The following is an 18,167-nucleotide window of genomic DNA, read 5'->3' as shown; positions in this document are numbered from 1 at the left end:
GCTGATGTGTTTTTAGATGTGTATCTTACCTGTAGTGCCCTTCTAATGGGAGTTGTACTATGCCCTCATCTTCCATAGCTAGCATACTTTGTTCTTCCTGGAAAGACAAACGTAAAGTACATAAAGTAAACCTGATGAGCCTCTATTTTACATTAAAGAAGAAACACAGATTAATGTTTCATTATCTCATTAACCTCAGGACCTTCCACTTTGTTTGCATTTATTAATGTTAGCACAGGTCCTTTCAATAAAGCCTCAGCTACCAAGAACACAAGTAATTAATGAAAGTCTCATAACACAAAGTAATTTAAATGCTAGCAACAATTCCCTTCATGTCACTCAATGTAAAACATGTTTAATTTCCAAGCAGATTTTTTAAACCTAAATTTTGTAAGAACAAAAGTATGGATAATGTAATCAGTTTTTTTTTGTTATAAAGTTGAAACTATATTCCCCAACTCCTCTATTAGGAGGAGATGGGGGATGTATTAAGAGCAGTGTTTCTCAAACTCATCAAAATCACCAGGAGGGCTTGTTAAACTAAATGAAGAGTATAAAGGAGGGTGAATATGGTTGAGGTACTTTCTATACATACATGAATATGGAACATTGAAATCTGTGGAAGTCATTTTAGAAGGGAGTCGGGGAAGAGAGAGAATAATGGGGAGATGAACCAAACTGGAGTACTATATACATAAGCACACACTCACACACAATGAAACTCCCTGTATCATATGCTAGCAATGTTTTAAAAATACAGATTGTTGGGCTCCACACTCAGAAGTTCTGATTCTGTAGGACTGGAGAAAGGACACAAAAGTTTATGTTTCTAAAGAGTTTCCAGGTGATGTTGATTACATTGGTCTGGAGACCATGCGTTGAGAAACACTGCTCTTAATCTAGAGACTCAGAAAGAGAAAATAAAAGGCACCTTCCTGTATGATCAAAGCACATGTATGCCTCATTGGATAAACAGATGGAATAGTTTGACTCCACTTACATGAGTCTAAGCGAAACATGAAACGTGAAACATGTTTCAGATTTCTTTCTACGACAATATCCCACCCTTCCACAAAGGGCAGAAACACTTTTATATATTTGTATATGCACTTCTTCATATATAGCACTTAAAAACTATATCTTTGAAATGATGATAATCTTATGACTATCATAAGTTTCAAATGATAGTTTTCAAATATGTTATCATTAAAGTTTTTCCATGTACAAAAAGAAAGTTATCTACAGATTATGCATATAATCTATATGCCACGTCCCCTAACATTGGGGGGTTATGTATTTTTTCCCTGTGTGAAATGATGGATTTCTTTATGATATTTCACACTTGTATGTAACATACTTCGATTCTATTCACCCCCATCACCCTTTCTTTTCCTTCTATTCCTTCCCTGGTCCTTCCCCACCAAATAGCCCTCCATTTAGATTCATGTCTTTTTGTTTGTTTGTTTTACTTATGGATCTAGACTCTGTATATGAGAGAATATGTGATATTTGCCTTTCTGACTCTGGCTTATTTCACTTACCAAGAGGAACACTGCAGATCGTCATGTCTTTTATTTTAGGGATAGGGTCTTGCTAATTTTTGCCAGGCTGGCCTCTAACCTTTGCTTTGGCCTCCTGAGTAGTTGGAATAACAGTCACTTACCACCATGTTTGGTATCTTGTTATTTTAAAGAAACAAAGTATTCTCAAGTGCCTCTTCAGCTAACCTATGAATATGTTATGCAATGCGGGGGCAGGTCTTAGTTAGATTTTCCTGCACTCTCTTAACTTGCTGACCAAGGCAGTCTCTCTGCAGAGACTTTGGTCATGGTGCATGCAGAAATTCCATGCCCTGTCAATGCTTGGAATAACAGAGAAGCCAGGGGATTGCATGAGCTCTGCTGCAACTCTATTTATATATCCCCCTCAGATAACTATGTTGTATTTATACTCTTGGGGCAAACGCATATTCCTTTGCATTTCAGGAACTAATTCTATTCACTTTCTTTGTTGCTTTTCCAGGAAAAATTTTCTTTAAAGGCCCATCAGATATTACTTGTATTTTATGCCTATTCCTCTTGTCATTCGGCAGCACTATTAGAACAAATTCAATGAGCATGCAGCACCATTGGCTTAAAATTACTCATTGAAGCATAAAGAGAACTACTGTGCAGCCTAGAATGTGGCATGCCTTGCAACTGAGATGGTCAGGATATATGGAATTTAATACACATATTAACTTAGATGCATATCCTGCAGACCAGGGAAAGAGCACATGTATCCTTTCACCCAGAAAAAGTTATTTTTTTCTAAAGGAGAGGTTACCTTCATGCACATGGAAGGACATAAGAAGAAGATATTCAGTGATCACAATGGCTATACAAGTAAAGCAAAAATATAAATCTGTCTGTCCTTGCTTGTCCACTGAAAGACTAAGCTTATTATTTTGTCTGTTCTGGCCAAATCAGAATAAAATGTCAAGCAGTCATAAAGGTTCAATAAAGAATAAAGTGAAAAAAAAAAAAACCTGAAGGTAAGAACAGTGGCATCAGGATTTGGGTTACCTGGCAGCAAAAAATGAAGGCTCACAGTTCACTATAACAGCAGAAAATTGGCCCAAATCTTTGTGAACAATTTTGTTTTTTCTTTAGATGATTTTCCACTTTTCTCTCAAATTGCTTTCAATAATTATTTTGCACTCTGTGGCTTGTTAGCATGTGTGGGCTTTATACTAGTCATAATTCTATCCAAACAAAAACTCATCACCTCTAAAGATAGCATTTCCAAGCCATGCTTATCTGAAGAGAAGGGTGGCAGAGCAGCCGCTGCCTTCAGTGCCAGAAGGGAGCTGGGTGGGCCCTGGAGCGGGGATGGAGGGCCGGCTCCATCCCAGGCAGCACTGCAAGGAAGCCAAAAATTGAGACTTTCTCGGGAGGAGCAGTCAATTCGGGCATTAGTTGTCACGAACATCACAACCTAGGTTATCTCAATCATGCAAGAAGAAGAAGAGCATAAAGCTAGCCAGGTATCCACCACAGAAGCACCTTAAAATGAGTTCCATTTACTATTCCATTTACACAGTGTCCATAAAAGATACCCTGAGTTCAACAACATGCTAGAATCCAAATTCCTTGAAAAGCAACAAATATTGCAATATGTTAATGAGATGATGGTCAAAATTTGCCTGAGAATATTTTGTTAAGATGATGAAATTTTGTCAATTTGACTAGTGAAATATTTATGCCATCTTCTAATTGAGATAGTTATCAAAGTATTTTTCAGAGATTAAAAAAAAAAGAGAAGGACAATTACAACTATGTCCAGTAAAGGACAGGAAAAACAGCCATAGAAAAGGAATCTGCTAACAGCACTCAAACATTTAGCAAGCATTGTCATGCACTAGGCACAAAGTTTACGTGAATAATAACCCAGGAGCTTTTAACTCATTAATTCAATGAGTATGTATTAGGCCTTACTTACATTACCAGGAGTCTGCTAGGTACTGGGGGAAAACAATGATAAGAAAGATATTAGCCCTACTTTAAGAGGATGTGAAGGATCTCCATGAAAAGTACAGAAACAGCAGTTATAGAAGGGAAGAAACTCTAAGTAGGAAAAAACAATATGGGTCAAGCATAATAGATGGCAATAAATAATATGTGTTTCCATGACAGTGATTAACTAGCCTGTTTAGAGCCAAAGGCCTGTGTTGATTTGAAATGAAAAATACAATTGGAGTCAAATTCTGCTGTGTTTTGATAAGTTGGGCAACATATATAAAATTACATCATGGATCTGAACTGTATTTTGTTAAGAGCATAAAAATTATAACCTGCATATCATGATACCTAATATATGCTCTATCCTTTTAGCTACCTTTAGTGAAATAGGTAGCATCTGTTACTGTACCCATTTTTACCAAAGTCTATATCTTCATAGAAGCCCTCAAATATCTCAAAGAATAAACAACAGAAGAGAGCCAATGTTCACAAAGATGCTTAGAATATTAGAGAGAAAAGATATTTAGCAATTTTATAATCCATATATCTTAAGAAATTGAAGGGGATTCAGAAGTTATGTTCAACCCCTTTTTTTACCCAAGAGGAAAATAAGGCCTACAGAACATAAGTATCTATTTCCTTCCCCAACTACCAATAGAATATAGATGCAACAAATATTACATTGATATAAAACTTTGACAAATATTTATAAGAGGTATTTCTTATGATTTCTGATAGATTGCAATGCCAATATATAAAACCACTTACTTAACAATGAAAGCTTAAAAGGAAAAATGAGGGGAGGTTCATATAGAATTCCTACAAATACATGGATGCATCCTGTATTTACCATCAGAATATTTGACTCAGTGTCTCTAAGTGGTTATATAACTTATTGCAAGTATAAAAGTCTGATACAGTAACTTCACATTTAGAATTTGATTATATTTTGGAGATTCAGATTCTGTGGTTCTAGTCAAGGGCTTATATCAAACTTTGTCTTCATCAGAATCATCTGGAGATTGTATTAACACATATTGCTAGCCTTATCCCCAGAGTTCGGTTCCATAAGTCTGAAGTGAGGCTCAAGAATTTTCATTCTAACAAGTTGCCAGGTGTTGGCTGATGCAGCAGAGGTCCTGAAACCACACTTTGGAAAACGACTGCTTGAGGAAGGAGATGCTTGTCTAATCTTAAGACTCAGAAATGCTTGTCTGTGTGATAATTAAGCCATCCTTCACAAATCCACAACCAGTTCTTGCCTTTTTATGTTTTCTTGGAATTTTTCATGATCCTGCTTTATATGTATCACAGAATCCTGCTTGTTCTCTTTTCGTTTTCTTCTAAAGTGTTTATGCTAAATCGAATCCTCAGTAAGTTAAGAAGTGTCAATATGATCACTTCCACAAAATTGAATTTCCAGGATTTATCTAACCTTACCTCTTCGCCCCCTGCAAACATTCTGCTGGAGTTTTCTGCTTTTAGCTGTAGTCTTTTTGTCAAATGTGGACAATGTCCTAGAGAATATTTAAGCAGGAAGGCAGGCATGTTGGTACTTTGAGCACATTTGGACATCCAGAATTTGATTCTGCAGTCTTCCCTTTACACAGAGCAATGTGCAAAATGTCAGGGTTCCAATATTCATTTCTACCCTGATTATAATCCTTTCTTTCTAAAAACTGAAGCATATGTATATGCATATGCATGAAGTACATGAAAATTTGGAACAGAAGCTCTGCGACCTTGGACTGGCCTGTGTAGCTATTTATTCTGCTTAACTCATTATTGAATTTTAAGGTCAAATGAATGTTTTCTTAGTGCCATAAGACCAGAAATGGGCTACTGATAGGAAAACCCTGGAGGATAAAGGTACAAGCTTGTAACTATCATCGAAAGGATAAGAGGTGAGCTCACTTTAAATTCAAGTCTCAAGGAGTGGAGACATTTCTGTTATTTACCATCTTGCCAGATCATGATCAAAATTACTCAATTAATTTGAGCAATTACAGAAATGAAACATTTCTGGAGAACTTGTCCATCTACCACTTTAATACACAATCTCCTGGAAGACTGGGCCTTGGTACAAGATGCCACAGAAAATAGATCACATCCTTCAGAGGAGTCCATAGCTCCAGAAAATAAAATAAAATACCAAGATCTGGGAAACCAAATAGAAAATCAACCAGGGATTTAAGTTTTAGTGTCATCCTCTTTAAATCTTCCTACTTTCTTCACTGATCCAACACTTTTAGTGATAATTCTAAGCTAGAACATAAACATCTTTACACTTACTTTTCTCTCTGCAGTTTGATGGAGCATTATCTATGATTGCACTAGTCAGAACTATATTTCAATGCTCAACTAGAGATTATTTCTTGACTCTAGTATTGGTTTCTATATTTCTTGGCATGTACTGAAGATCATCATCATATTAATCTATTTGAGACTTTAAGGTTCTGTAAACTTGCGAATGCATTGCAAGGCTTTTCCTTATATCTAGATCTGAAGAGTTCAGCTGTAAAACTGCCCCAGTAAATCTTCAATCTATTTTTATAAACTTACAGAATGCATGAGTTCTAAGAAATTTAGTGACATTTAGTTACTTCTATAGAAGTAACTAAAATTATAATTTTTACCTCAAAAATCAAAAATTAGTAAAAAGGCCATTAAAGTACAGTTTGATAAAAGTAAAGAGGTTAGAAGCTCATTATATGCAATCTTACTCTACGGGATTAATAAACAAAGCAGGCGTATGGCACACATACATAAATATCATACATATACAAGTTTGTGAGTGGCTCTGCTCAAAGGCTAATAACTAATTCTAATCAAATTGCGGTTACTATTAACTTGTTCTCTCCTATTTTACAGATAAATAGGAGGAGAATCTGAAGTTTTCTTTCAGGCATAGCAGGGAAGATATTAAAGATAATATAGTAGATAACATAGCGTCTTTCCTTTTGAAAGCTCAAAATTCTAAGAAGAATGAAGTTATAAGAATGGTAATGTTTTCTGGTGTGGGTATGGCCTCAGGAGAATGCTGTGAAAGGAATGGTTGGCTAGGAACAATGCTACTGTATTCCATCAAACACAGTAAAGACATTTGACAGGAAATAAAAGCAACAAAACAAAGCAAAAGTAATGTGTGAATATTGCTTGAGTATACTTAATGGTGCTATAATTAGCACTGGGGGGAAGACAAAACAGTGAGTTTTGTCTTTAAAATTATTTTTTTTGAAAATATAAACCTTCTTGGAATAGTTTTCAATCTGAATAATTTTAATTACATTGAATACAGACAATTTAAGGCATTAGAATTTCTATGGTCTCGTGTCCATCTTATTTAAATTTAGCTTGTGCCAAATTCTGTCATATTTTTCTTGAATCATACCTGAGGATAAAAGCAAACATTTAATAAGTCCTAAAAGAAACAGTTATCAAAATGTTAGTTAAAGCATTCTTTTTTAAAATCTCTAATATTTAAATGAGTATATGAAACAGAAAAATAAAGAACTAAGGGCAATTTTATAATATTTTAATGTTGCATTAACATTACTAGATGTATGATTCTATACATGCATTCTACAACATTTTGTGAAACTGAAATATTCATACTGAAATAAGATACATCACGATCCATCTCTACATGGGAACATGTTATATCTGCAATGGGACAACATGGGAAAGTCCAGGAATTGCCAATCACTTATTATGGTAGTCGTAATGCAGAAAATCCTGAGCAGAAACCTATTTAGACTTGTGGTTTAATCTAGACTCACTAAATGACTGAGTGAAACTTTAGGATTTGCAAATGAACTCCCCAAAGGAAAGGGAAAATGCACACATGGTTTGAGAAAGTACCCTATAGATAAGAGATGGAATGCATTTACTGACCACCCGTCAAAGTAAGGAAAATGGAAACAATATTGCACAACTCATAAAATATTTTATTTCAATTCACTTCTACATAGAAATATTATGTTCATATTTCATAATCTTTGGGCTCAGTCATTCTGCTAAATGTCACATAGGTCATTTTTTCCATTTATACTCCTTGTAGTTTTTATGTATTTGAAAAACAGTGTGATTAAATAGCCTTCAAAATAGAGCTAGACTTTACATATACCATAAAACTTAAAGTAAATTGTTTTAACATATGAAACAGAATAGGATAAATCAGTACTCTGTGAAGATAACAAGAACCTAAAGTTTCTCAAACAACACTTATTCAACCTTAAATCACTCTGAAAGCAAATCAGGTCATTTTTTTCATCTTATGGATTTCACCTATTTCAAGAATAATTTTTCATTGGAATCTTTTGTTTAAAACTTTATTCCCTAGAAAAATACAACAATAATAACAATAATAACATCTCTTTTTTTCTTCTATCATATGCAACCAAAAAGCAGTCATTGCATGACCATAACTTAGAGACAGTTAACCATCAGCAATTCTCTGTCATTCATAGTGGAAGAAACAAAAAAATAAGCTTTATGATCAGAGGGCAATTAAGTACAAAGTACATGCATGTTTCATAAAAGGCTCATTTTCTCATGTAAGACCTTCACTTTTTCTCTGTGTGTCCAAATATTTATTATTTTAAACTTATTTCAAACTTCCAAATCAATCCAACCATGACTGTTACTAATCCCTGTCTAACAATGAACCAATAATTTAGTTTTTCAAGAAACTATTATTGCCATGTGCTTTTCTTCTTTCTAAGATATTAATTTTGCTCTGACTTACTTCTTTTTCAGCATCTTCCAGTTTCTTTTTCTTACTCTCGGGCATTAAATCATCCAACCAGCTGAGTTCCCGTTTGGTAAATAGGAAGTCCATCAACTTTCTTACAAATACCAGGGCTAACACCTAAAGAAAAATTTTAAAAATGGTTTACAATGGAAAAAATCAAAATGGGAGATATAGGTTTCCTTGTTTGTTTGTTTTTTATTGTAGAAATGAATCAGTTTGGATCAGGGCTACAATTAAAGCAAAATTTGAATATATATATGTATAAAACATTGGTCTGTCTCTTCTTTCATTTCTTTTTCTTATCACATTCCCAGGATAATGGCTAAGATTTCACTCAATGTCAGGGTCATTTTAAAGAAGTTATTTTAGAGCTATGAAATATAATTAACTATGCTTTCTTAAGTACACAAAGTTAATAGTTTGCACAATATTAAGTGAAGATTAGAAGATTCTTATCTATGCCTATAATTTTTAATTTATAGTCATTCAAATTCACTAAATTTTTGTAGTATTTGGAACATGTCTGAAACATTTGAATAAATTTCATTTTTAAAATCCTCTAAATTTTCAAATTTGTTGTAAATCTTTAATATTAAATTTTGAACATTTAGATTTTTATATCTGGTTTTGATTAGTTCAAACTACTACATTCCGGATGACAAGACAAAACTAATATAAAATCACTGCAATTCATGATACTCTCAAATCCTATTTTTAGACAATAATTTCAGTGTCAAAGTTTATATTAGGATTTCCAAAAATTATTCAAAATGATTCTGTTGCTCCCATTTTACTTCATGTGTTTCCAAAGAGACCCAAAAATCAGTGGAAGAAGAAAGGAGTTGACAGAAGTTTCATACCATCATAGGGAAGACAATAGCAGCTCTTGAAACTTTAATTATCCACAAAAGGCCCAGGCAACTCATCTGAATAATCGTGAAGAGATGGACTTTTCGGAGTGGTACATGCCTTAGATATATAAAATCTGGTTGATGCTTTGCAGGCATCCAGAAGAGCTTTATTCTATCAAATAACTAAAAGATTAAACAGACTAAATTGCATTTAGGAATAAGACAATAAAAGTAGGACAAGCAGACATTTAATGTGGTCCAAAATGTTAGATTCACACAGTGTATCTGTGATGACCGGGCATCAGGACAATGGAACTGAGATACTCACAATTGGAAATACTACAATTTCAGTTTAACAATATCGCTTACATTTTCTTGTATATAGAGACAGTTGTCGTTCAGAAGAGCTTTAAAACTAGTAAAGATAATGCTAAATGTCACTACATTGGAAAGTAGAGCCCAGAGAAGCAAACCACAAGCTTCATCCTCTTTTTCATTATCACATCACACTCTTCCTTTTGCTCCAGCCTTCTATTGAGTATTGTGTTTCCTGGGCTCCCATGCTCTGTTTGCTTGTATCCTAGAATGGTTCATCCTTCCTCATGGTTTTGGCTTTCACATAATTGCTACTGGCTCTCCATCTCGGCTCCCTTTCTGAGTTGCAGACTACACGGCTGTAAATGTCTTGAAGTCCTTATTTGAACTCTGTTATTCTGACTTTGCTACTCTGACCCCCAACAAAGGGTATCTTTACAGACACAAACATCTTAACCATAAACATTTAACCTACATGAATTTTTGTTAACAAAGTGTTTTCCCTGATAGACTCTTAGCTCAATTTAATCTTTCTTTTTTTTTTTCTTTCTTGTTTATGTGCTAATGGGGACTAACCAGGGCTTTGCACTCTACCATTTTTAATTTCTTGATTAATTTAATCAAGGCCAGCCCCAAATTTAATTTCTTAACTAATGTCCTATATTATACTGTTAAACTATTTATGTGTATTTCAACTATATTTTATTAAAATTATTTTACCAGGACCAATGTTATTTCTGTTTTGATTTTATCATAAAGACAGTATAATTACTTTTGGACTATAAAATACTATTGTTACAGCTTTAATTTTGAGGCCACTTTTATCAAGGAAAGCAAATTTTCTCAATTCAAATTTTATAAATTAAATTTTCATAAGAAATTTAAATCTTCAATCACACTTTACTTATTAACAAATTGTATTGCACATTAGCTTTATTTTGTATGTTATTTTGTTTAATTTTTCTCAAGCCAATTTTTGTAGTTTTCAATGTCTCCCACAAGAGGTGATTATTTAGAAAGCAATTCCATCAATAACTGTCAGTCACTGTTCTATTTTATGCCATTTCTGCAGTAGTTAACCTTTACATTTTTATTTGCAAAAGAACAATATTAAAATTAGCATTATTTCTTAACTAACTTGTAAGAAAAATGGTAAGCAATTATCATCAAATATTATGAAATTACTCTCATGTGAAGAAATGTTAAGCCCAAGATATGCTGCTTTGCCAAACTTGCTTGTATGTTATAATAGAGATGCCAAAGTCAACACAAATCTCTCTTTCCTTCTGTGTTCTCTGACTTATAGCATGGCATGGTCTTTCTTCCCTATATTACCTAAACCAGAATCATATCTACTAGATTAGATCATCCATTATCCAACTTCATTCATACTTCCCAAAAAACATTTACTGGCATATATACAGAGCACTAGGTTCTAAACTCAATCCTGTTGTCTCTTCCATATTGTCCCTATTTGTGTCATTAGGTCTTTTTATCTCTACTTTTAAAATTAGAAGTTATTAAACAAATAAATAAAGCTTTGTGCATGATGGAGGTAAGAATAGAGAAGAAATAAAATGTAATCTTCTGGCCTGCAACTGAATATGTCTGTTTCTATAGAATTTTCCCCAGCCACATTTCTCCATTATGAGGCTATGTTGTTACGTAAGTGTACTTCAGTGTGTGGGTGCCTCAATTGTTATTGTTTAAGTGGCACATTTGCTTTACTCTGGACTTCTGAAGTGCTGGAATGAATATAAATGTGGTTATATATCTGAATACAGAAACAGCATTCATGAGAACACTGCGATCTGTTTTTTCTGCCATGTTTCACAGTGAGAAGCCTACATAATGAGTTTCTTAATATTGCCAAACAATCAGGTAACATATATATATATATTCCTCCAATGCATAGGGTTACAAAATAACATGCTCCTTGAACCATAGGTATTTAACATATGTTTAATTGTTACTTCAAAAACAATAATCATGATAAATATATTCTGAGTGCTATATTTAACTATCATGTCTTAATAGCAATATCCCATTTCCCCACCCACTTAGCCACAGTCCCAATAGAAATTTCAGCTTCTGAGTTTGGGGCTCACTTAAGTTTCACTAAACCTGTTTCTAAGTATGAGTTCCTGTTTATCAATGTGTACCCTAGATTGTTGTTTCATTAGTGTTATTTAAGCTCATTATACTTAACTTACGGGCCTTTGATAATGTTTTCCTCAACTTTCATTTGAAAGAGTTACAACCCAAATAATTCCAAAATCTGACATTCTTGTTTAATTCCAAACCACATGGGAATAAAAGCATGTGAGTAGAATTTAGGGGGAAAATCTGTTGAAACCTATCAAAATGATTTTACTTTGTTTCTTAAACTTCTGTTTCTGTATTTAGTGAGCCTGGGGCCTAATAATAAATACTTTTCACTTACAGATGAAATTAATACTCATGGAACTTTTGCCAAAGGCAAAAAAACAGCAAAACAAATAAATAAAAACCTCTTCAGTACTCTTCCCTAACTGCCTTACCAAACCAATTCTGTCAAAATATACTTTTCATACATGCAATTTTAAGTGAGAAAATTAAATCTTATTTGAGTAAAATTTAATCATGTTAAACTTCTCAACAATCGCCCTCTCCCAAGTTAATTTTACCCAGTGTCAGATGAATAGAGCCATGCCATCAATTCACCTTATATGTCCTCACAATGACTTTGTGTTGAAGTTCTGACCTCAGTTTTGACATTAGCATTGTCCCAAAGCCTGAGTGCTATTTCTCACAAAGCCAGAAGGCAACAGACCATTCAATGAGGAACAGAAGTCTTGTATTGCCTGTTCCTTAACAAGATGATTATTATTCTACATATGTGGATAACAATGACACTAGCTATGTCATAGAGGAATCTGTAATCTATATTTTTCCTTTTAGTTGCCAAAAAATCAATACAATAAATAACCCTCAAATTTAGTTATTTTTACCAAGGAAATTAAAGTGTTTTAACTCAATAATATTAAGATAAAAAATAAGATTAAATGTGAACTTTAAGTAGAAATCTGTATTAGTTTTCTAGGGCTGCCATAACAAATTACCACAACTTTGGAGTTTAATGCAATAGAAATTTATTCTCTCATAGTCATGGAGGCCAGAAACCTGAAATCAAGATATTGGTAGGGCAATGACCCTTTGAAAGCCCTAGAGAAAAAAACTTCTCTGCCTCTTCCAACTCCAGGTAGCTCCTGGCTGGAATCCTTGGCTTGTGGTAGTAAAACTCCCATCTTTTCCTCCATCTTCACATGGCCCTCTTCCCTGTGTCTCTCTGTGTCCTCTTCTCTGCTTATAAGGATCTAAGGCCACTTAAATAGAGTCACATTCTGAAATTCCAAAAGGACATGAATTTTGAAGGAACTCTCACTAGTCAACCCATAAGACCATCCTAAAAGAAATAAGTAAGAAGAATTTGCCTTGTTTAGAATACACTTGTGGAAGTTTTTACATGTGTCCACAAATTCTTTGATACTCTTCATGAGATGAAGTCTAATTTATCTTCCCTTGTGCACAAATTGAACTTAGTGAGTCATTTCCAACAAATGTGAAAACTGAATGTGACTACATGCAATTCTTGGGAGTAAATCAAAAGGCACTGTGTCTTTATCCTCTCTCCACTCCCCCATGCTCATTCTCATATCACTCACTCAGATTAGCTTCCATGATGTAAGTAAGTATCCTGAAGCCTTCTACGACCAATGAGAATGAAGCTGATGACGCTTGTCCACAGCCATGTGATAAGTCATCTTGAAGACCATCTTCCAGCCCTATCAAGACTTCGGATGAAAACCCTTGTCCACAGCCTAACAACAACCACATGAGCCAGAACTACCTTGCTAATCTGCAAACAGATTCATGACCCTTCAGAAACTGTGAGATTATAAGTTTTGTTGTTTTAGGCAACTAAATTGCTTTGCTTTTTTAAGGCAGCAATAGAAAACTAATACATCTAAAAACATATTTAAACAGTATATAAAATTTCCCTTATATTTGAAAGTTCATTACCCTATGCCTTTATTTTTAGTTTAATTTTAAAAAATCCAATAGTTCAATTGTAATAACAGAAAAACAAATATCAAAGGAAGGATCTCACTATCTTAACAAATTGCTTTTATTTTGCTACCTTGACTTTTTAATCCAGTTCAAGCTCATAGCTTTATAAATACAAGGTAGGCACCTCTTCACTTTGTATTATGTTAGAAGCATTTTTACCATGTTACTTTTGTGGTCGTCATCATCATACATTTTTAGTGAATGTACTTACTTGCATAATTATTTTACTGCTGTTGGATATCTGGTTGTTTCTAATATTTTAATAGCACGTGTTTCGATGAACATTTTTTGAGAAAAGGCTTTTCTTTTGTATGAATGTTTTTTCTATACCATGGATAGATGTCCAAGAACACGATTTGAGTGGTAAAGACTATAAGTATTTGTATGTATCTTAAAATGTGCTGTTATTTGTTTTCTAAAAGGATGATAAAAGCTAAACTTCTTAGTGATGGTATGTTTTAGGTAAATAAAAGTACTTAAGATTATGAGCCTTTGATCTGGAAAGGATCTTTAACTTTTGCAAGCTCTAGCCAGTTTAAAGAAATTTAATTGTGGTCTGAAAACTGCTCCTCAGATGACACCACCTTCCCTGCTTAGCTTCTCTAGACCTGAAGAGAAGTCAAACAGATGTATCTGTAGTATGGAGGGTAACTTACCTGAATTCCTTTTAGAGATGAAGCACCCATATACAGAAACACTCCATATAGCACTGGCATGGGGATGAACTGTAAAAGAACAAGTAGAGAAAAGGCACACATTATTTTCCAATATAATTTTGCACTTAACAAGGAAAACACAGAAAAAAAATGATTTTAGAAGCAATTAAAGTACAGAACCAGAAATTGTGAGTTCAAATTCCACTTCTCTCACTATTTAGCTGTGCAAACTTAGGTAAATTACTTAAGTTCTTTTTGCCTTATTTTCTCAATATCTAAAAGAGATGGTAACAATAGAGTTGTTATAAGTATTTAATAAGTCAAAACCTATTTTTCAAACCACATGATACATAATAAATAGTAATGTTAACGATTACTATGCCACAATAAATATTAAGTATTTTGCAACTTTAAAGACAATTTAATTTCAAAATGGCAAGATATATGGATTAAAGGCGAGAATGAAGCTTACATTTCAAATGTCGTCCTACATTATGTCAGCTATTTGTAAACATGGAATAGCTCCCCATCATCCTGTCTGTAGTTACTTAAATGACAGAGTTAAATCTTGAAAATATACTCATTTCAATGATTAAATACAAGTAAGCTTGCATGGGTTATTAAATAATTTAATTAAAATTTTCAAATGATCATTTATAAGGTAATTAATACACCTTGGAAATATCTAACAAAATTACATGATAAAACAGTTACTCTTTACTCCTCTTCAAAATAGATTCAACAATCTTAAATTTGAAAGAAATAGTTTTATGCAATGATGAAGTCCATGCAGTAGTCTTAAAAATATAAAAGTGCACGTGTCTGGGACCATGATCTCACTCATGTCCTGTACCTCTAACATGGTAGATAATACTAATTGCTAATATATCTGGCAAATTTAATCTGTGCAAGTCTGCAGTAAATGCAGGCCACAAATCAGTCAGAAATGAGTGACTTTTTTTTAACTCGATTATCATTTCAAAATTATTTTAATAATTTACATCAAATTTTACTTTGCCAGGGTAAACTTTTATGTATTTAAGGATTCTAAAGTATAGCGTGTAATTTCCTCCCACCCTAGGAAAGAATGACATAAACATGGTAAAGAAGTTCACCTGGTAAAGAAGTTCACCTGCCATACAATGTTAGCAATTTATGCCTGAGATTCAAATGAAACTTTCAAATATATATTCTGCCTTCTCTCAAATTCACATGGGCAGATTTTATTACCTTCAGAATACTAGTCATGAAGACTGATGAACCCATGAGAATAAAAATCATAAGCCCAGTAACTCTTTGTTCCCGAATGCCAAGAAATTTGGGTTGTTCTCCTGGAGCTGAACATTCTGATTCCAGTTTCAGGCTGTTGACATGAGTGATGGAGAGGACCGTGGCAGCCACAAACCATGGAAGGCCCATGATGGAACACACCCCAAGCATAATGGCCACCATTAACAGATCCAGGTGGTACCCACAACCTTTCTGTTAAAAAAAAAAAAAAGGAAAGAAAAGGAACTGTGTCAGCAATACAGCTAAGGATGGTCTGTGAATAGAAACCACTTCCTGACAACACCAAGAGGCCCTTCTTAGCAGATGCCTTGGAGATAAATTCTCAAACACTCAGTTTCCAATTGCCCTCTTTTGTCTCAATGGGTGACTTCTTGTAAGAAAAATAATACCATAGAGCTTAAGCTTCATTATTATACTCATTTTTATCACAATATATTGTGATCTTGTTCTTATTTTGCTTCCCCTTTAGCAACAGAATTCAGGCTCTCCTTACAATGATAGTTTTATATTTTCTATCTCCTCTATAATTCTATTCCAATATCACTAACCTCTTCCTCTGTAATTCTATTCCCTATCACTATCCTCCAGGTGTGGAAAACATCAGTGCTTCCTAGCAAATAGAAGTAAGGAAAAATGGGTGCAATGGGGTGTGTGAGACTGTACTCGCTCATAAAGGAATGATTGGACCAAATGTTTGAGGGGAGAACACAAAGCTAGGGAAGGGCAGCATTAGCCTCTCCCACTGTGCCCTGCAGGATAGACATTGTAATTCTTCAGAGTAGCAAAAGGCTAAGCTTATTTTGTGTTCTAATTGTTAACTTTAATTTTTTAAAAAATACCACTTCATGAGAGCCATTATAATAAAGGCTTAGGAGTAGTTCTGTAAACAGACTTCTCAAGATCAAATGCTGGCTCAAAATGTACCTTGGGCAAATCATTGAACCTCATGGGCCTCTTTTTCCCTGTTTGAAAAGTGGTGATAATGATAATAGAAGACACACCACTTGGTGGTTACGAGAATTAAATTATTGAACATTGTAAACCATTTAGAGTAACATTTGCTGTATACTAAATGTTAGGTACAACTATATTCTATCAGTTGAACAATAAACATTTTTCTTTTGTATGCATTTTGTTTTAAGGATTCTCATAAATTATGTTTTCTAAGGACAGATAACTTATTATATAGTTTCTCAAAATTGCCCATAGTTTTTAGCATAATCATTAATACAGAGAAGCAACCAATAAAAGTTACAGATTGACTTTTTAAAAGGAAATACACATTGAAACATCTCTTAGAAAATTTAATGATTGCAATTCCAAATAAATATAGCAGTTACATTTGATCTGAGCATGAGAAAAAATGACCGATTCTTCAATAAGAATAATTTTGGCCTTTTAGAAGCATTTTAATCAAACTGAAAGCATTTTGTAATTAATATGAAAGTTCACATAGCTTAGAGTGTGAATCATACTATCTGTTTTATATTCACCATGTAATGTTTTCCTTTCTGCTATTTTGTTAATTGTTTTTTTATTAAGAAAAGGATTCTTAAAGTTACTCGTACTTTCTCTCCTGCCAAATTATAAAAGTGTAATAGGTGATAGTAAGGAGAAAATGGGAGCTATCCATCCTAGGACTTTTTTTTTCTATGTTTTCACCAATTAATTCAGTAGTCCCTTGTCTTGGGTCACTTAGCTTGAGCAACGCTATAGTTCATTGAAATGACAAAACTCAATTTTCCTGATGAATATATATCTGGAAAAATACATATTCTCAGGAAAGAATTTTATCCATCAGCTGGAAATTTTCATTAAGAGCTGGAGAATGGGAAGAGAATCACCCTGGTGTCAGCATTACTAACAAGACATAGGAAGAAGCTGCATCAGGGTCGTAATATGGTCCCTGCCCTTCTACAAAACAATTCAGAAGGTGTGGTTGCATAGAACAGAACTCAAGTTTTTATCCCTTTAAAGAACAGTATCTTAAGCAATTACTAGAGTGTTTTGTCCTAAGGTGTCTGAAGTGAGGATGATATAGGGAAGTGAAGGACTTAACTACTCAAATCCTGCCTATAAGGGGACCCAGAGCTGTTGTAAAGTTGTGCTGAAAGGGTGCAGAAGCTGTAAGAAGGTGTGGCGGCTACAAAATGAACATCAGAGGAGGTCAGAAGACAGGGGTCTTCAGAGTCAGGCTTGTGAGTTTAGCACTCCCTGAACCTTCTTAGGGTCCCAGCTCACTACAATTTAATAATATGAGGAAGGTCTCCCTCACAAGAGCAATTTTCTATTTCTCCTATTGAGAGATTTTCAAATGTGATACAGAAGTAAATAGTAGGATTCTGGATTTCTGAAAGTGGACCAAATAATTATTTCAGAGGGAATAGTTTCCTTTTAAGATTTAGAAAGCTAGCTTTATTATATATACAAATATATAATAAACACAAAATATAATTTTCCCTTTATTATGCTGTACAACACTGGGAGCATTCTATCTTGATGTAAACTAAAGGAAATAAAGCAGCTCTGGCACTTGCACCAACTAATCAGCATCATTCTTCTTGCCATTCATTTAAAATGCCTTCAAAATTGGTCTTTGTAATCAAATTATTAGCTGATAGGCATACCAGCCAAAGGGAAGTATCCCTTTGTCAGAGAAAGAACTCTGTACCTTCTAACATATTTCTGTAGA

General features: G+C 33.9%; 1 protein-coding gene across 8 annotated transcripts in view; it reads right to left on the bottom strand.

Moving 5' to 3' along the window:
- Slc4a10 (solute carrier family 4 member 10) overlaps positions 1-18,167 on the bottom strand; it is a 307,228-nt gene that overhangs the window by 11,230 nt on the left and 277,831 nt on the right. For all 8 annotated transcript variants that reach the window (XM_074070948.1, XM_074070951.1, XM_074070947.1 and 5 more), the window contains 5 exons: positions 15,416-15,667; positions 14,186-14,254; positions 9,114-9,287; positions 8,248-8,370; positions 30-97 (listed from right to left, as the gene is read on the bottom strand). In XM_074070948.1, the coding sequence (XP_073927049.1) occupies positions 30-97; positions 8,248-8,370; positions 9,114-9,287; positions 14,186-14,254; positions 15,416-15,667 (686 nt within the window). The remainder of the gene's footprint in view (positions 1-29; positions 98-8,247; positions 8,371-9,113; positions 9,288-14,185; positions 14,255-15,415; positions 15,668-18,167) is intronic.

Source organism: Castor canadensis, chromosome 4 (assembly GCF_047511655.1).
Source record: "Castor canadensis chromosome 4, mCasCan1.hap1v2, whole genome shotgun sequence".
Taxonomy (NCBI): domain Eukaryota; kingdom Metazoa; phylum Chordata; class Mammalia; order Rodentia; family Castoridae; genus Castor; species Castor canadensis.
The sequence above is the reverse complement of the archived record's forward strand: the minus strand, read 5'-3'. Positions and strand labels throughout refer to the sequence as shown.